At 42.2% G+C, this 13,254-nt stretch overlaps 1 protein-coding gene across 1 annotated transcript in view; it reads left to right on the top strand.

The window, feature by feature from the left end:
* Window positions 1-171: 171 nt before the first annotated feature.
* The window catches only part of HSF2BP (heat shock transcription factor 2 binding protein), a 32,165-nt gene continuing 19,082 nt past the window's right edge, over window positions 172-13,254 (top strand). The window contains exons 1-4 of the mRNA XM_036391342.1: window positions 172-320; window positions 2,423-2,573; window positions 6,948-7,051; window positions 10,772-10,921. Of these exons, the coding sequence (XP_036247235.1) occupies window positions 285-320; window positions 2,423-2,573; window positions 6,948-7,051; window positions 10,772-10,921 (441 nt within the window). The 5' untranslated portion in view covers window positions 172-284. The remainder of the gene's footprint in view (window positions 321-2,422; window positions 2,574-6,947; window positions 7,052-10,771; window positions 10,922-13,254) is intronic.

Here is a 13,254-nt window from a genome sequence, read left to right as displayed (position 1 = left end):
AGTGTTATCCCGGTGTTGTTGCGGTGTTCTCCCGGTATTGTCCCACTGCTATCCCGATGTTGTCCCGGTGTTACCCCAGTGTTGTCCCGGGGCCGCTCCGGGCGGGGCTGGGGGCAGAGCTTAACCATCGTACCACGCCCAGACCACGCCCCTACATGCACCTACCCAATCGAATCGGGTGTGGTCACAGCGGGGGCGTGGCCATCGCGTGTTCCTTCCCGCCCTCACGCCACCCCATTCCCCCCCTCCCTGCCCCGCACGACGCCGCTGTCGCCGCTGTCGCGATGTGGCGCAGCGCCGGCCTCGCTGGCGACGCGCAGGTATCGCAAGCGGCCCGGGGGCGCTCGGGGCTGGCCCTGAGGCCGGGCCCGGCCCGGGGGGGTCCATGCGGCCGTGGGCGCTCCGAGGAGCCGAAGGAGCGGGGGTTGTGCTGTGGTCCTGGGCCTTGCGGGGCCCTGAGGGGGCGATGGCGGGGCCGCAGGGAGAGCGGAGCGTGGTGGGGGCTGTAGGGGCACCCTGGGCTGGGGGGGTGAGTGGGGAAAGGGCTGGCAGTGGTTCCTCGCTGGGGGCTCTGCCCTGTTCGCCCCCCCCCGACTGGCAGGGAAGGGGGATTCCCGTCCCTGGGCTCCCACCAGGCAGGACGCGATGAGCTCAGGTGCGTTACTGGGTGACTTCAGCCCTGTGGAAGAACTCGGTGAAGTCAAATTTCCTACTTCAGGCACCTGCTATTACTGTAAGGACTGGACAGAAAATTCCTGTTCGCTCCTGTCTGTCTTTAACATACTCCTGTAGTGCAGACAGATGTGGAGAAGCTGCTTGAACAGAGAGAATAAAACTTGTCTGCTGTAGCAGCAGTACTGCCAAGACCTGTGCTTACAGTGGGAACTACAAAGGAGAATCTTCTCCTTGCTGTGTATTTGATATCTCAGCACCAATGATTCCCAGCTGTGGTTCAGCTTCTGGTTCAGTTCCTGCTAGTGAACAGAGCTATTTTTATGTACCAAATTTTGCTCTGTGATTCTGAGGCATGCTGAATTCTCTCTGATATTCATGGTTGCTGACACACAGGTGGCATTCCTCTAAAGACTCTTCTTCCCATGTGTTGGTTCCATGCTTTCTGGAGACCTAGATGAGTGGAATTTTTCTAGAGTCATGTCATGTGGTGCTACTTGCCCTTATGAACCTTGCCGTAAGCATATCCTAGATGCAACTTAGAGCTTACAGTTCAAAATAAAGCAAAATCTTCCATACCTTCATTACATCTCTGAACCTGCAGAGGTAGGAGTCACCTGTCCCAAAACTCTGGATTTGAAAGACAGCTGGGAAAGAAATAGAGTAGGAAGCAAAACTGAAAGGAAATGTTCAATCTGAGGAAGTAGGGAAGCAGAAAGAATTGTAGGGAATGAGTGGAGAGGATGACTTCCATTTGTCTTGTGTGTCTGCTCTTGAGAGGACTGTGGGGATGGCACATTTCCAACCTGTTGGATATGAGATTTTGGTTTGTTAACCTTTTCTCTCTGGAATAAAATGTGGTCCATAAAACATCTCATTTTGTCAGCACTGTAATCAGTGCAGTGCAAAGCAGTACTAAGATATAACTTTGCTTTCTGAGAGCATTTTAAGTGATTGATTATTGTAGCCAAAACATGTTAGAACTTTCTTTTTGTTGGTGTGTGTGCATCAGCCTTTTTAACATCCATCAGAGTGCACATATATGTACATCAGAAATTGGACTTTATGGGTTTTTTTTTGCACAGAAATTGCTCTGTAATTTTAAAATTAAACCACATTCTGTTGGAATGTTGAATGAAAATTATTCTGTAGCTATGGTTTGGCAGGAGAGGAAGCTAGTAGTAAACATTTCTGTCTTACCTTGGGATTAAATTTGGTTTAAACCCTGAGATTGGGTTGCAGATGGCTGCAAATAATTTTTGCTCTTCGCAAAAGATAAATTGGTTTGAAAACTGTACAGTTTCCTCCAAAAGAGTTGTTGTAATTAAGGACCAGTATCTTGCAAATGTTTGAATTAATTAAAAAGCTGAGTAATCGTATCCTTTACGACAGTCATGAAACAACAGCTTGGTGTGTGCTGCTCACACTTTAAATTGGGAGTGTTAATTTTTGCAGCATTCCCAGATGCATTGCACACATTTTGGGTGAAGAAACACATGAAGAGAGGTAATGCTATTTACTTAAGGCCACAGTGGCAAAAATTAACATTACAGTCAAAGGGCCAACCTCAGAGACTTTTGGGTTTGATTGCTGGATAGATCTTATTGAAAAGTTACAAATTGCTGAAATTATGTCATAGAATATTTTTGTCCAAGAAAAGAAATTGAAGCAGAAAAGCACTACAGGACTGTAACAATGTCTTTGGTTGGTTGTTGGTTTGTTTTTGTTTTGCTTTGTTGTTTTGTTTCAGAAGGCTGAGACCAAAGAGGAATTTGTAAAAGTTAGGAGGAGGGATTTGGAAAGGCTGACAACTGAAGTTATGCAACTGAGGGATTTCTTACCCAAAATAGTAAATGGAGATATCCTGGGGACATTCCAGAAGCTGGATGCTATTGAATCAAGTGAGTAGCACCATCTTACAAGCTCTTGCATTTTCTGCCAGAACTGCTTAGAACTAACTGTTGTGCTCCAGAAATAGCTGTAGAGTTTGTGGAGCTATTCCAGATTCAACTGTGTTGTTCAGTGACTGCTTCAGTAAATTAATGTGTTTGTAGTGAAGAAAATTACAAGCTGCCTTAGGAATAATCAGACATATCAAATTAATCTTTAAAAATACTGTGCATATAAAAACATATGTAGTTCAGGCAGTAAGGGAAACTGCACGAGGAACAAAAAGTGTTTTCCTTTTGAGAAAAGGCAAAAACATTTTGTTTTTCAAAAGGTGACTTTCACAGAAAAAAAACCCCAACAAAATGATGGTAAATTACAGTGGGTAAAAATGTGAAGGAAGAGTGAGTTAATCTTGTATTTGGCCTGTCTTGTTTTTTAGCTTGTTTGCTTTACTAATAAAAAGAAGATTCTGTAATAAAAGTCTTTTTATTGCTGTCCCCAAAGTCCATTCTTTCAATGTTGGGTTTCTCTGTGCATTATTTTGTTCAAAAATAACCCCACTCCCAACATGCCATCAGGGCCAAATAAGAGTCAGCTCCATCCCTGGTCTGTAGCTTACCTGCAGCTGTGCAATTCACCTGGATTTGGTTTTCCTGAAAAGACATGGAACAAACACTGAGACAGATTACAGAGTGTGTCTCTTCTAGAATACCAAGTGATAAATAGAAAATTAATTTGCAATAGGCAGCTAAGGAAGAGCAAGGCAGGGCCTCAAGGCCTGTGTCTGACAATGTCATAAATTGGGGCAGAGCTTCCAGCTGCCTCAGTGATCCACTTTTTGGGGAGATCCTTCCATGTCTCAAGCAGTGGGTAGGATCTGGAGGTGTTCCCTCTTGCAAGGTATCAGGGACTGTTTCCAGTTGCATTAGGTGTTCAAGATCCTCAATTAGTTTTTACCTTTTTGTCTTGAGATTCTTCTCACTGATCCTTACATTCCTTGTGGCAGGCATCAGGGAGACACTGTCCATCCAGAGCAGGCTCATGGCATCAACATGGGGATTTTAAGACTCCTTGAAATGTTCTGCTGGCTGCCCAGAATTCTCTGGGTCCTCTAGGGCAGGACCTAGCTGAGACAGCTTTTGAATTCTCTGGAGCCTCACTGTGGAGATTTCTCTTGAGGTGATGAGGTCATTTGTACATTTATTCAGGCTCTGGCCATTGTCTGCCCCTACAACTGGACAAGTCAAGTGGAGACTTTTGCTGCTCCAGTCTTCTCCTACCTCTGCAGCAGGAAATAAGGCAGACTGAAAGGAGGCTTTGGAGCATACAAATCACTAAAGGTTGGACATCGTGGGGACACAAGCAGCCCTCACTCTCAGAATGGTGCTGTTTGCTGCATACAGCCTCTTGGTGTGGCATGTGAAGCTCACAGGAGTCCTGGCTGCTCCTAAAGATATTTTTTTTATGTTGTTCTTACAGAAGCCTAATGTGTGATTTGTACATCTCCAGACTTCATCAGCTGTTGCAGCAGAGTCTCCTTTCCCTCAAAAAGTGCAGATTACAGTCAGAGACTTTCAACGTCTCTGACCCATTCAGTTGTGAGACTGGTGAAGTCTTGAACAGCTTTGAGAAACCTTGAGATCTTTGCACATTTCCCTGGTGTGTGCAGGTCAATGGGACACCCATTTTCTGTGGCTTCCCAGGGGTGATCTCTGAGATCTGAGCTGGCAATGCTCAGTGCAGCCAACACCTGCTTTTCTGGCTGCTGTCAGGGTCTTCATTAAGATTTTTGCCAGGGTAGTTGTTAATTTCTAAAAGAGGGTTCTGTTTTGGTCTTATTACCTTTCTCAGGAAGAGTGCTTGGCTCCAGGAGTCTTAGGAATACAGCTGCAGCAATTTTTTGGTATTATTATGGATATGTTAGTGGAACTCACTCGACTTGGGAAGTGTTAAAAATAACATTTAACATTGATCTGGGATTTGAATCAGTAGAGTTGAAGTTCCATCACTTGTTGGCATTCATCCCTATTGTACTCAGTTCTCCACCTCCCAGAGCCTGGAGATTAGATCTCTGGTCCAGAAAGTCTCCTTGTATGACCTGTAACTTCCTGTGGATGAGACCCAGTCTGCCTCACATCTGAAACGGGGGCCTTCTTCTCTTCTTTCCTGTGCCCAGTGTCTGCTTTGTACTCTCTGCCTTGGGAGCAAATGCCACTTCTTCCTAGAGTCTGATTTACTACAGCAGTGGTGAAGTTACATATTTTTTTCTTTGTGTGAAGGTGCCATTTCAATTTTCTTGTTGCTCACCCAAGTTGGTAGTAGTGAAAGCTGCTTCTTTCTCTTGAGAGCAAAGGCACAGCTGGGAGAGCTGACTGGGCATAGCAGGAGAGTTTCCACAAATGAGGAACAACTAGAAGTAAGTCTCTATTCAGCAGCTTCCAGTATTGTCCTTTTTTGCCCCTTCTACATGAAACATTGTGACACCTTAGAGGATATTCACACATCCTTCTTTCATCTGAAGCCCTTTAAAAACTCCAGGTTGCATTGTGTTAACACTCAGTAGTCATTATTATTCCCCTTCTGGCTCAGGTTTGGTTCTGGGACCTTTGAAGTTTGCTGGTGAAGGATGTGGCATCTTTGTGTGTCTGCTGGCTGGATTCAGGTTGGATCCATCCTCTCAAAGGCTGGAAGTGATTCTTTTCCTTCTGGAGAGCTTGTTTCCTTGCAGGAACAGGGATTTTCACTGGATGAACTTGCCTGGCAAGGCTCTTGGCCTGCTGTAGGTAAGCAGAGCATGTTCTACTCCTGCTCAAGACATCTTGCTGTCAGCTTCTTAGGACTCACACCCACGTAGTCAGAAGTGAATGAATCTGAATTTTCTTCACTTGACAGAAGGGAAGTTTCTTGCCATTGACCAGAGGTATCCTCAAAAACTCAATCCATTCCTCCCTTCATTCTTTTCCTTTGGACTGCAGATTGTAAAGAAGTGAGTTGCTCAGAGAGTGTGTCCTGGCCCAGAGATGTTTGTCAGCAGTGAACCCTTGCCTTGCCTCTTTGCTTTCTGCTAAAAAGCGTTGTTGGCTTGGAATCACACAAGGGCTGAGTGGAAATATGTTCTGCCTCTTCAGATAAATCAGCCACAAACAGCTTTTCTCCTTTTGTACAGGCTACTCAAAGCAATGTGTGTATACTTCAGATGATAAACTTGTCAATTAGGACCAAAACAGGAAGGTATTTATTTTCAAATCATGTAGAATTACTAAATAGAATGCCAGAAGCCAAGTCCTTTGTTTAATAAGAACATATTGGGATAATTTTTAATGATGTCTTTTTATGATAGAATTTGATACGATTTTTAGTAATTGCATTTAAAAATGCTGTCACATGTTGGGGAAAGTATTCTAAGTATGTTAAGCTGTAGACCAAACTGTCATGTTCAAGGGTATGGTGTTTGAAGTGGGGTGTAATTTATTTTTTTTTAACTAACCAAGGTTACAGTAGATGCTGTTTGGATTTTACTTTTTGGAACTACTTAAACATGTTTCCTTTTTTCAGTACAAATACTAAGCATCCAAGAGTGTGGTTTTTTAAAGTAAAATATAATACACACCTATTATTAAAACTGTCCTTCAAAGAGAATTTTTTAAATAGGCATCATGCTGGTGAAATGGAATGCTTTAAACTTGATTTCTGTTCACTAAAATAAAGTGCCTAAATTAGAATGAATTTCTGATAACATCAGAAATTAATTTTATAAGGAAATAATAAAATTTGCTTGTAACTAACATAATGTTTAAATAGTTTATAATCATGGAATCACAGAATGTGTTGGGTTGGAAGGGATCTTAAAGATCATCCAGTTCTAACTTCATTGCCCTGGGCAGAGACAACTTTCACTAGCCCAGGTTGCTTATAGTACTTTATAAATACTTTTTTTAATATTTGGAATAGTTGCTTTTCATTCTTGCTATCCATGTAAGTTGTAAATTGTAGATTGAAACACTCACTTTTGACTACTGTTCGTATTTTTCTTATGTTTATAATATAGTCACTGACTTAGGTGAAATTTCACTCAGGGAGTTTTCATGGAAACCAACAGGAAAACAAAGTAGAAAACTGAGTAAATTTTTAAAAATCTTCTCAACCCTCAGTATTTAACAGCTAGATGTGATTCTTTTAAATCAGAAGTGTTGGTTTGCTTTCTCAGAGCTGTTACCACACAGCAGATTGTGAGATTCCCTTTTGGCCACAGGGAGGTGATCTCTCACAAGCAAACGGCTGAGGCACCTCAGTAAAGTCTCACTTGGTGGATTTCTTTGCTTTAAAGCAGGCCCGGTGACCATAATGTGTTCCTTCTTTCTTTTATCTGATTTATCCTGTCACAGGCCTGGAGAAGAAGGAGGAGGAGATAGAGCAGCTGAGAATGGATTGTGAACACTTCAGAGCCCGTTTGGAAACGGCCCAGGCAGATTGCATGAGAGAGAAGAAGGTAGATGTGCTGCCAGGATATTGATATCTGTGTGTTTGAGTTCTAATTACAAAAGCAGAAATTATACAATTTTCATGTCATAAAATGAATCCTCAGCCTCAAAAACAATTTGGGATTTCTATCCAAATAGTCATCCACATCCATATTAACATGTTGAAGGAAAACACTGGGTATTGGAGAAGATTGTGGCATAGCTGGAATCAAAAGGTCCTTCACAGAATCAGTTATTGTGAATTTAACATTGCTATTACATATTTGCAAAGAGGATAATAGGAGATAGTTCCAGCAGTGCAATGTACAGAATGAAAGCAGCCTCTCTTGGTTTGCTGTGAGCTGTGTACCTTTGTTTAGTGTTAATAGTCTTTCTCAAAGCACCTATTGATCCAATTGCCATGTACAGCTGAGAGTCAAGGAGCAATTTCAGGGCTTCTCTTGCTCTGTCAATATTGTATTTAGTGATTATGAGAGGAGAGATTCTTAACAATTAAGGAATAGCAAAGACACTGGCTTTTCAGACTGTCAAGCCATTTGGGTTCAAATGATTCCCTGTGAGAATCAGTGGTGATTATTTGCTGCAAAAGTTAATTTCCTTGGAACCACTTTCAATAATCAGCAGTTGGGGTTGTACTGCTGGCATTTGCCAGCCTTGGGATTGCACAAGGACTGATGAACCACAAAACTTACTTCATTTTTGAAAAGGAATAACGAAGAGTTCAGAAATGCACTTTCAGTGCATATCTGTGTAGACAAAACACTCTGGAATGAAGTTTGGTATGATGGAATTGTCAATCTGGATATTCCTTATTTCAAAATAAATATCTTCTGGGATAGATGTTGCAGTTCAGCAGGAGGTACAGAGTTCATTTTGCTGTGCACTGAGGTCTTCAGTTGCAGGATAAAAATCCCTGTAAAATTGATTGCTGTTGCTTTAGATATTCATGAAGCAAGTCCCACCCATGATTCTTGTTAATAGTACAAAATAAAGGGCAGGTGGTTTGAGTTTATGATTTCTTTTGGATGAGTTTTACTTAAAGCATGGATAGTTTCCTAGGAGCAGTTATTTTGGTGTTTCTGCTCCAAGCTCTTCTCTTCATGTCTTTGTTGTTGTGCAGCGTGTGGCAGTTGTGTGACTGGGTTCTGTTAAATGCCAGGAAGGTGTATTTCAGTGGATTGTGCTCATGATGTTGTGAAGGCCTTCAGCTTTCAGGATACAACAAGATGGTGTGTGTATATGAGTGACTTTTGTTCCTGTTAATCGCTTTTCTGGTGTTTTTCATTTGGTTGCTGTTCTGCTCTAGGCATCCTTGTGTAGAGTTTCTGAATTATTTTCTACATATTTATCTTCTGAAGGAGAAGAAAATTATTCACTGAAACAAACATGGAATAAATGCATTTCTGGTTGAGCAGTGTCCTTTTCTGAGGCCGTCATAAATCAACATTTTGCATTCCAAATTCTCTATGCAGAGCTGTATCACTGGTTAGGGAATTGCTGTGCTTTCTGAACCTGAGCAGAGCTTGAAGTGCAGATGTTATTCTTGGCTGATGTCTCCTTTGTCTGTCTTTTTGCAGTTCCATACTTGGGCACTGCTGTGTTCTTGTGCCTTGACCTTTTCCTGAAGGTGGTGGTGTTGCATAGCACAGGGATTACTGGGTGGTGTGAGCTCTTAGGAGTGTTGCTTCCAGCCAGGTTATTTGCTTTTGCAGGCTCTGTTTATTTTCCTGGCTCTTGCATGTACTATTTTGTTTTCCTTGCCTCATTTCTTTGTTCTGAAGTTGCTTTTGATCTATTAAAAATTCTGGCATTTTTTCTGCTGGCTTTGCATGCTTGTTGGGGGATCTAGATGTGGTATTACTAGATTTTATGTCTTACTCAGTATTAGCATCCAAATGCAAATAAAATGTATTAAAGATACATTTCCCTAAGACTAGGACAGTGTGAAAAAGACAGGGAGAATATAGGGATTAGGCAGGAAGATGCCTGAGGACATTTTGTGGATGCACATGGTGGCAGAATAAGCTGATAGACCTGGCAGTGAGTCATGTAAAAGATGGAATTTGGCTAATTTGCTTAAAAACGATCAAAGTATTAAGAAATAAGAGACTTTTCCTGGGAGTTTCTGCCTATGGAATCAGCAGCAAGTGTCAGTCTTTTGCCTATATGGGTGAGAGAGACTCCAAAGAGTAAATACACACAAAAGTCTGCTTGAGAAATTAAACTTGAGCTTCACCAATCCTCACCTGCGTGTTCCATCAGCAGCAGTGCCAATCAGGCTGGTAGGTGTGATCAGGAGGTAGTTGGTGACAGAGCACACACAGCTCTGTACTGTTTGACAGCATATTAGGTAAATTTTCAGATGAGTTTACATTTCTATTCTTTACAAACCCTCAACATGAAGCATTGAGGTGAACCCCAAAACCAACAAGACACTTACAGTCTTGATGACAGTACATGGTTGAAAGTCTTGTTCTGTTTAGCTACTTTCAAAATTGACATAGAAAAGATTCCTTCTCATTTCCCCATACTTCATCCTGACAGCCAAACACACTGGGAAGGCTGAGCTGAGGAAGGTGTTTTCTGCAGTGAATTTGAAAATATCATGTCTGTAAAATGGGCAGAGTAAAATCCTTCTGTTTTTTGACATTGTGCAATCTGTGATGCTCTCTTAATACTTGAATTAGCATCGTTTTCCTGGACTGGCTTTGGTCTTTCCTTTTTCCTTAATACCATCCTACCTGGAGTTAGCTGGGAGCCCCCACCCATGCTGAGACACAGACTGCAGAATCCCTGCCTTGATCTCCCTGTCTGTGCTGGCTCTAAACCAAGAAGTGCAGCAGCTTTGCTACTCCTGTGGCAGCTATTAGGAAGCCAGTGAGACCTACAATCCTGCCCAATTCCATGATATCCTTCCAGCCAGCTTCTCATGTGATTGGAGAAAATTCTGCCAAATGGAGTTTGTGCTCTGGTTCTGTAGGGTTGATCTGCTCTCTGTTTATGCTTTGTGGCAAGAACCACTTAGCAGCTCACTTAAGTGATCATAGAATCATTGTGCTGTGGAATGGTTTGGGTTGGAAGGGATTTGGAGTTGTGTTACCTCATTCCAGCCCCACAGCTTTCAGTTGATCAGGTTGTTCAGAATCTCATGGATGCACAGTGGTGCCTTGGCTTTCTTGCAATGGAAGGTCCTCCAAATTTAGGTGTGTTTTTTGGGACTCTGTCTTGCTTTATCACTGCTGTTCAGGACTATGCCAACAGAAAAGAGCTGGAAGAGACAACAATATTTATCCTAGATATCCAGCAACTCTTCCATGTTGGCTAAAACAGAAGCCTGTTTTGAAAAACAAAACAACCCTCCCCTCCTGTAAGATGTTTCCTGTATCTTTTGGAAGGTGTCAGGGAAGGCTGGCTCCCAATGCTGAAATCCCTTCTCTCCTGAAGAGACATGGAGCTGTTTGCTCAGGGGGAGATGTCTCCTGCCAGGCTTCTCTAGGTGCCACTCAGTCTCAGGGGGTCACTTGGTTTGACCTTGTGGACAGTTTCTGGTTCCTGTCAGCCTGCACTACTTAGAGACAGCTCAGGAGAGAAGGAATGTGTCTGCAACTGCTCTGGGTTACCCTCTCTTTTCAGAGACGGCCATGATTGTGTTTCTTGTTCTGTCCCTTAGCCAGAAACTTGGTGTGGGAGACGTGAAGTGCAACCAAAATTTCCTTCCGCTGTTCCAGGAGAAGCTGGAGCTGCGGCAGCAGCTGAACGAGGCCAAGCAGCAGCTCCTGCAGCAGGCAGAGTATTGCACAGAGATGGGAGCAGCAGTGTGCACCTTGCTCTGGGGGGTATCCAGCAATGAGGAGGCTGTGAAGTCTATTCTAGGAGGAGTAAGTATGGCAGGTGAATACTGACTCCTGGGAATGCCCTCAGGCCTTTAAAACAAGCACCTTCAAAATAAAGGCCTTGCTGTGGAGTACACTTTGAGGATGTATTTCAGAAACTGTCTGGACAGCAAAAATGTTTTCTGGTTTGCATGTTCTTTGGGAACCATCCATTCTTGTTTAAGAAAGGTTGGAGCTGTGAAGTGTTATGAATAAATGCAGTAATTATTTTTTTGTTAACAAATGAGGGTTATCTGTTTTCCACCACACAAAGCTAAACTGAAGCAAGGCTACAGTTAGCACAATATCCTCATAAGCTAACAGAAGGAGAGAATAGTTCCTGGGCACATGGAATAGTTTCCATGCCTGTGGAGAGCTTGGAGGAGCTATTTCCATGGAGAAAAGACAGATCCATTGATTCTCAACTTCTTTAAACCTTTCTGCTGCCTTAATATGTGAATGACTCTTGGAAATTGAGACCCTCAGTGCTCATGGATCTTATTAAATCATCAATATTAAACATGGGCAAGTAGACTATTAAAAAAAAAAAAACAATAACAAACCACAAAACCAGAACAACAACAGTTAAGTGACAATGGTAATATTGCAGCTATCATGATTTCACTGCCAAGTGTAGCTAAGCTGATGGAATTAGGAGGGACTAAGGAAACAAGCCTGATAAAAATATGATTTTCATTCTTGACACAGCCAACATGAGAAGGAATTGCTGTATTTAATCTGAGTGAACTGATGCCACAGTTTCTTTTGGCTTGATTTTTCAGCAGCATGATGAACAGCTGAGTGAATAGGATTAGTTCATTATAGTAAGTGGTAAACCAATGTGTTTGTAAGAGTTGTTCTAGTTGGGTGTTCCAAAACACAATTACAACTTTATATATTGGATATTAGAAAGATGTACAGTGATGCCTTATTAATGATAACTTCTGATAATTCCAAATCCAAGCAGCAGCAGTTACTAGGAAAAACATCTGTAAAACACTCTATAAAGGAGCTAAAATTTAAAGAACCAGGCTGGTTGTTGAAAGCAGTCTTAAGTATTAATATTCAGTTGAATTAGTTAAAAACAAAACTGTTGCCTGAAGATTTGTTTGAAGGTAAAAACCCAAGTGTGAAGATGCAATACTTTTGGGGTTAGGTTGGTTTGAAATGCAAACTAGTAATTTCCAGCAGTCATTAAATCCTATTGAACTGCTGTACTTCTGGTGAAGATCAGAGCAACATTTGGGGGCATAATTTTCTTGGGATGGTGCATTTAACACTGTGAGAAACATACCTGGGCTTGAACCAAGACTCCCAGGAAAAGCATAAATGGATTGTGTGGCATTGTGTCAACCACAGATTGCAACTGGCAGTGAGACAGGTCATTAAAAGATGATGGAGATTTTCATACAACATATTTGGTTTGGGTTATTTTGGGACAAGTTGTACAGCTTGTAGCTTCTTCCCTCCTCCCCTGAGAAGGTGCTGTGAACTATGCAAATGCATGAGAACATCAAGGGTGCTTTGAAACTCTTGCTGATATTTAAGCACATGGGGAAGGTGGCATCAATTCAGAATCATGTCATGCCTTACAGAACAATGCCCCAGCTTTTTTCAGCCTTTGAAGTAATACAGAAGTAGATTTTTCTTCCAGTCCTGTAATGCAACTGGACTGAAATGATGTTAGTGACCAGTATATGTTTTATGTCCATAAGGGTTGGGAAAATCAGAACTTCAGCAGCAGATTTGAAATGTGACACAGGTAGTTCTCAAAGCAGTGGGGGAGAGATGCCTGCTGTCTTTGCCCATGTTCCTAGAGAGAATTTGAAGAGACATTCAGAGAAGCACCATGAGAGAGTTTTCAAGGTTTCCTACCTGCATGTACCAAAAAAAGAAGTAAATTAATTTCCACGAGATTGTTTTGGATGTCTTTCAAAAAGCTTCAGCCAGATATGACAGGCTTCTCACATGGAAATATAACCTGGAGGTTTGATTTCAGAACAGCATCAAGGCTTGCTTCAACTTGAGAAATTTTGGATCCTACAAGGTGTTTTGCTACTTCAGTTGTCTCATATGGTGACAAATGACTTTATATTTAGTGGCAGCAATTTTTCATGTTACCTGGAGCTTTCACACAGGAGTTTCACAGACAGCAGAGGGTTCATTGCACCATGTGAGCTCAAGCACCTTAATGGCTGCTTTCAGAACTGTCCTTATCTCAACATGTGTGGGTGAGACATTCTTCAGTCCCATGAAAATGCCGTCAGGTTAATAAGGGACTGTGCAGAGTGTGCAGTGTTTGCTATTTATAAACCTGCTGGGTCTCTGCTGGAACTCAG

The sequence above is a fragment of the Molothrus ater genome, chromosome 2, assembly GCF_012460135.2.
Source record: "Molothrus ater isolate BHLD 08-10-18 breed brown headed cowbird chromosome 2, BPBGC_Mater_1.1, whole genome shotgun sequence".
NCBI lineage: Eukaryota > Metazoa > Chordata > Aves > Passeriformes > Icteridae > Molothrus > Molothrus ater.
The sequence above is the reverse complement of the archived record's forward strand: the minus strand, read 5'-3'. Positions and strand labels throughout refer to the sequence as shown.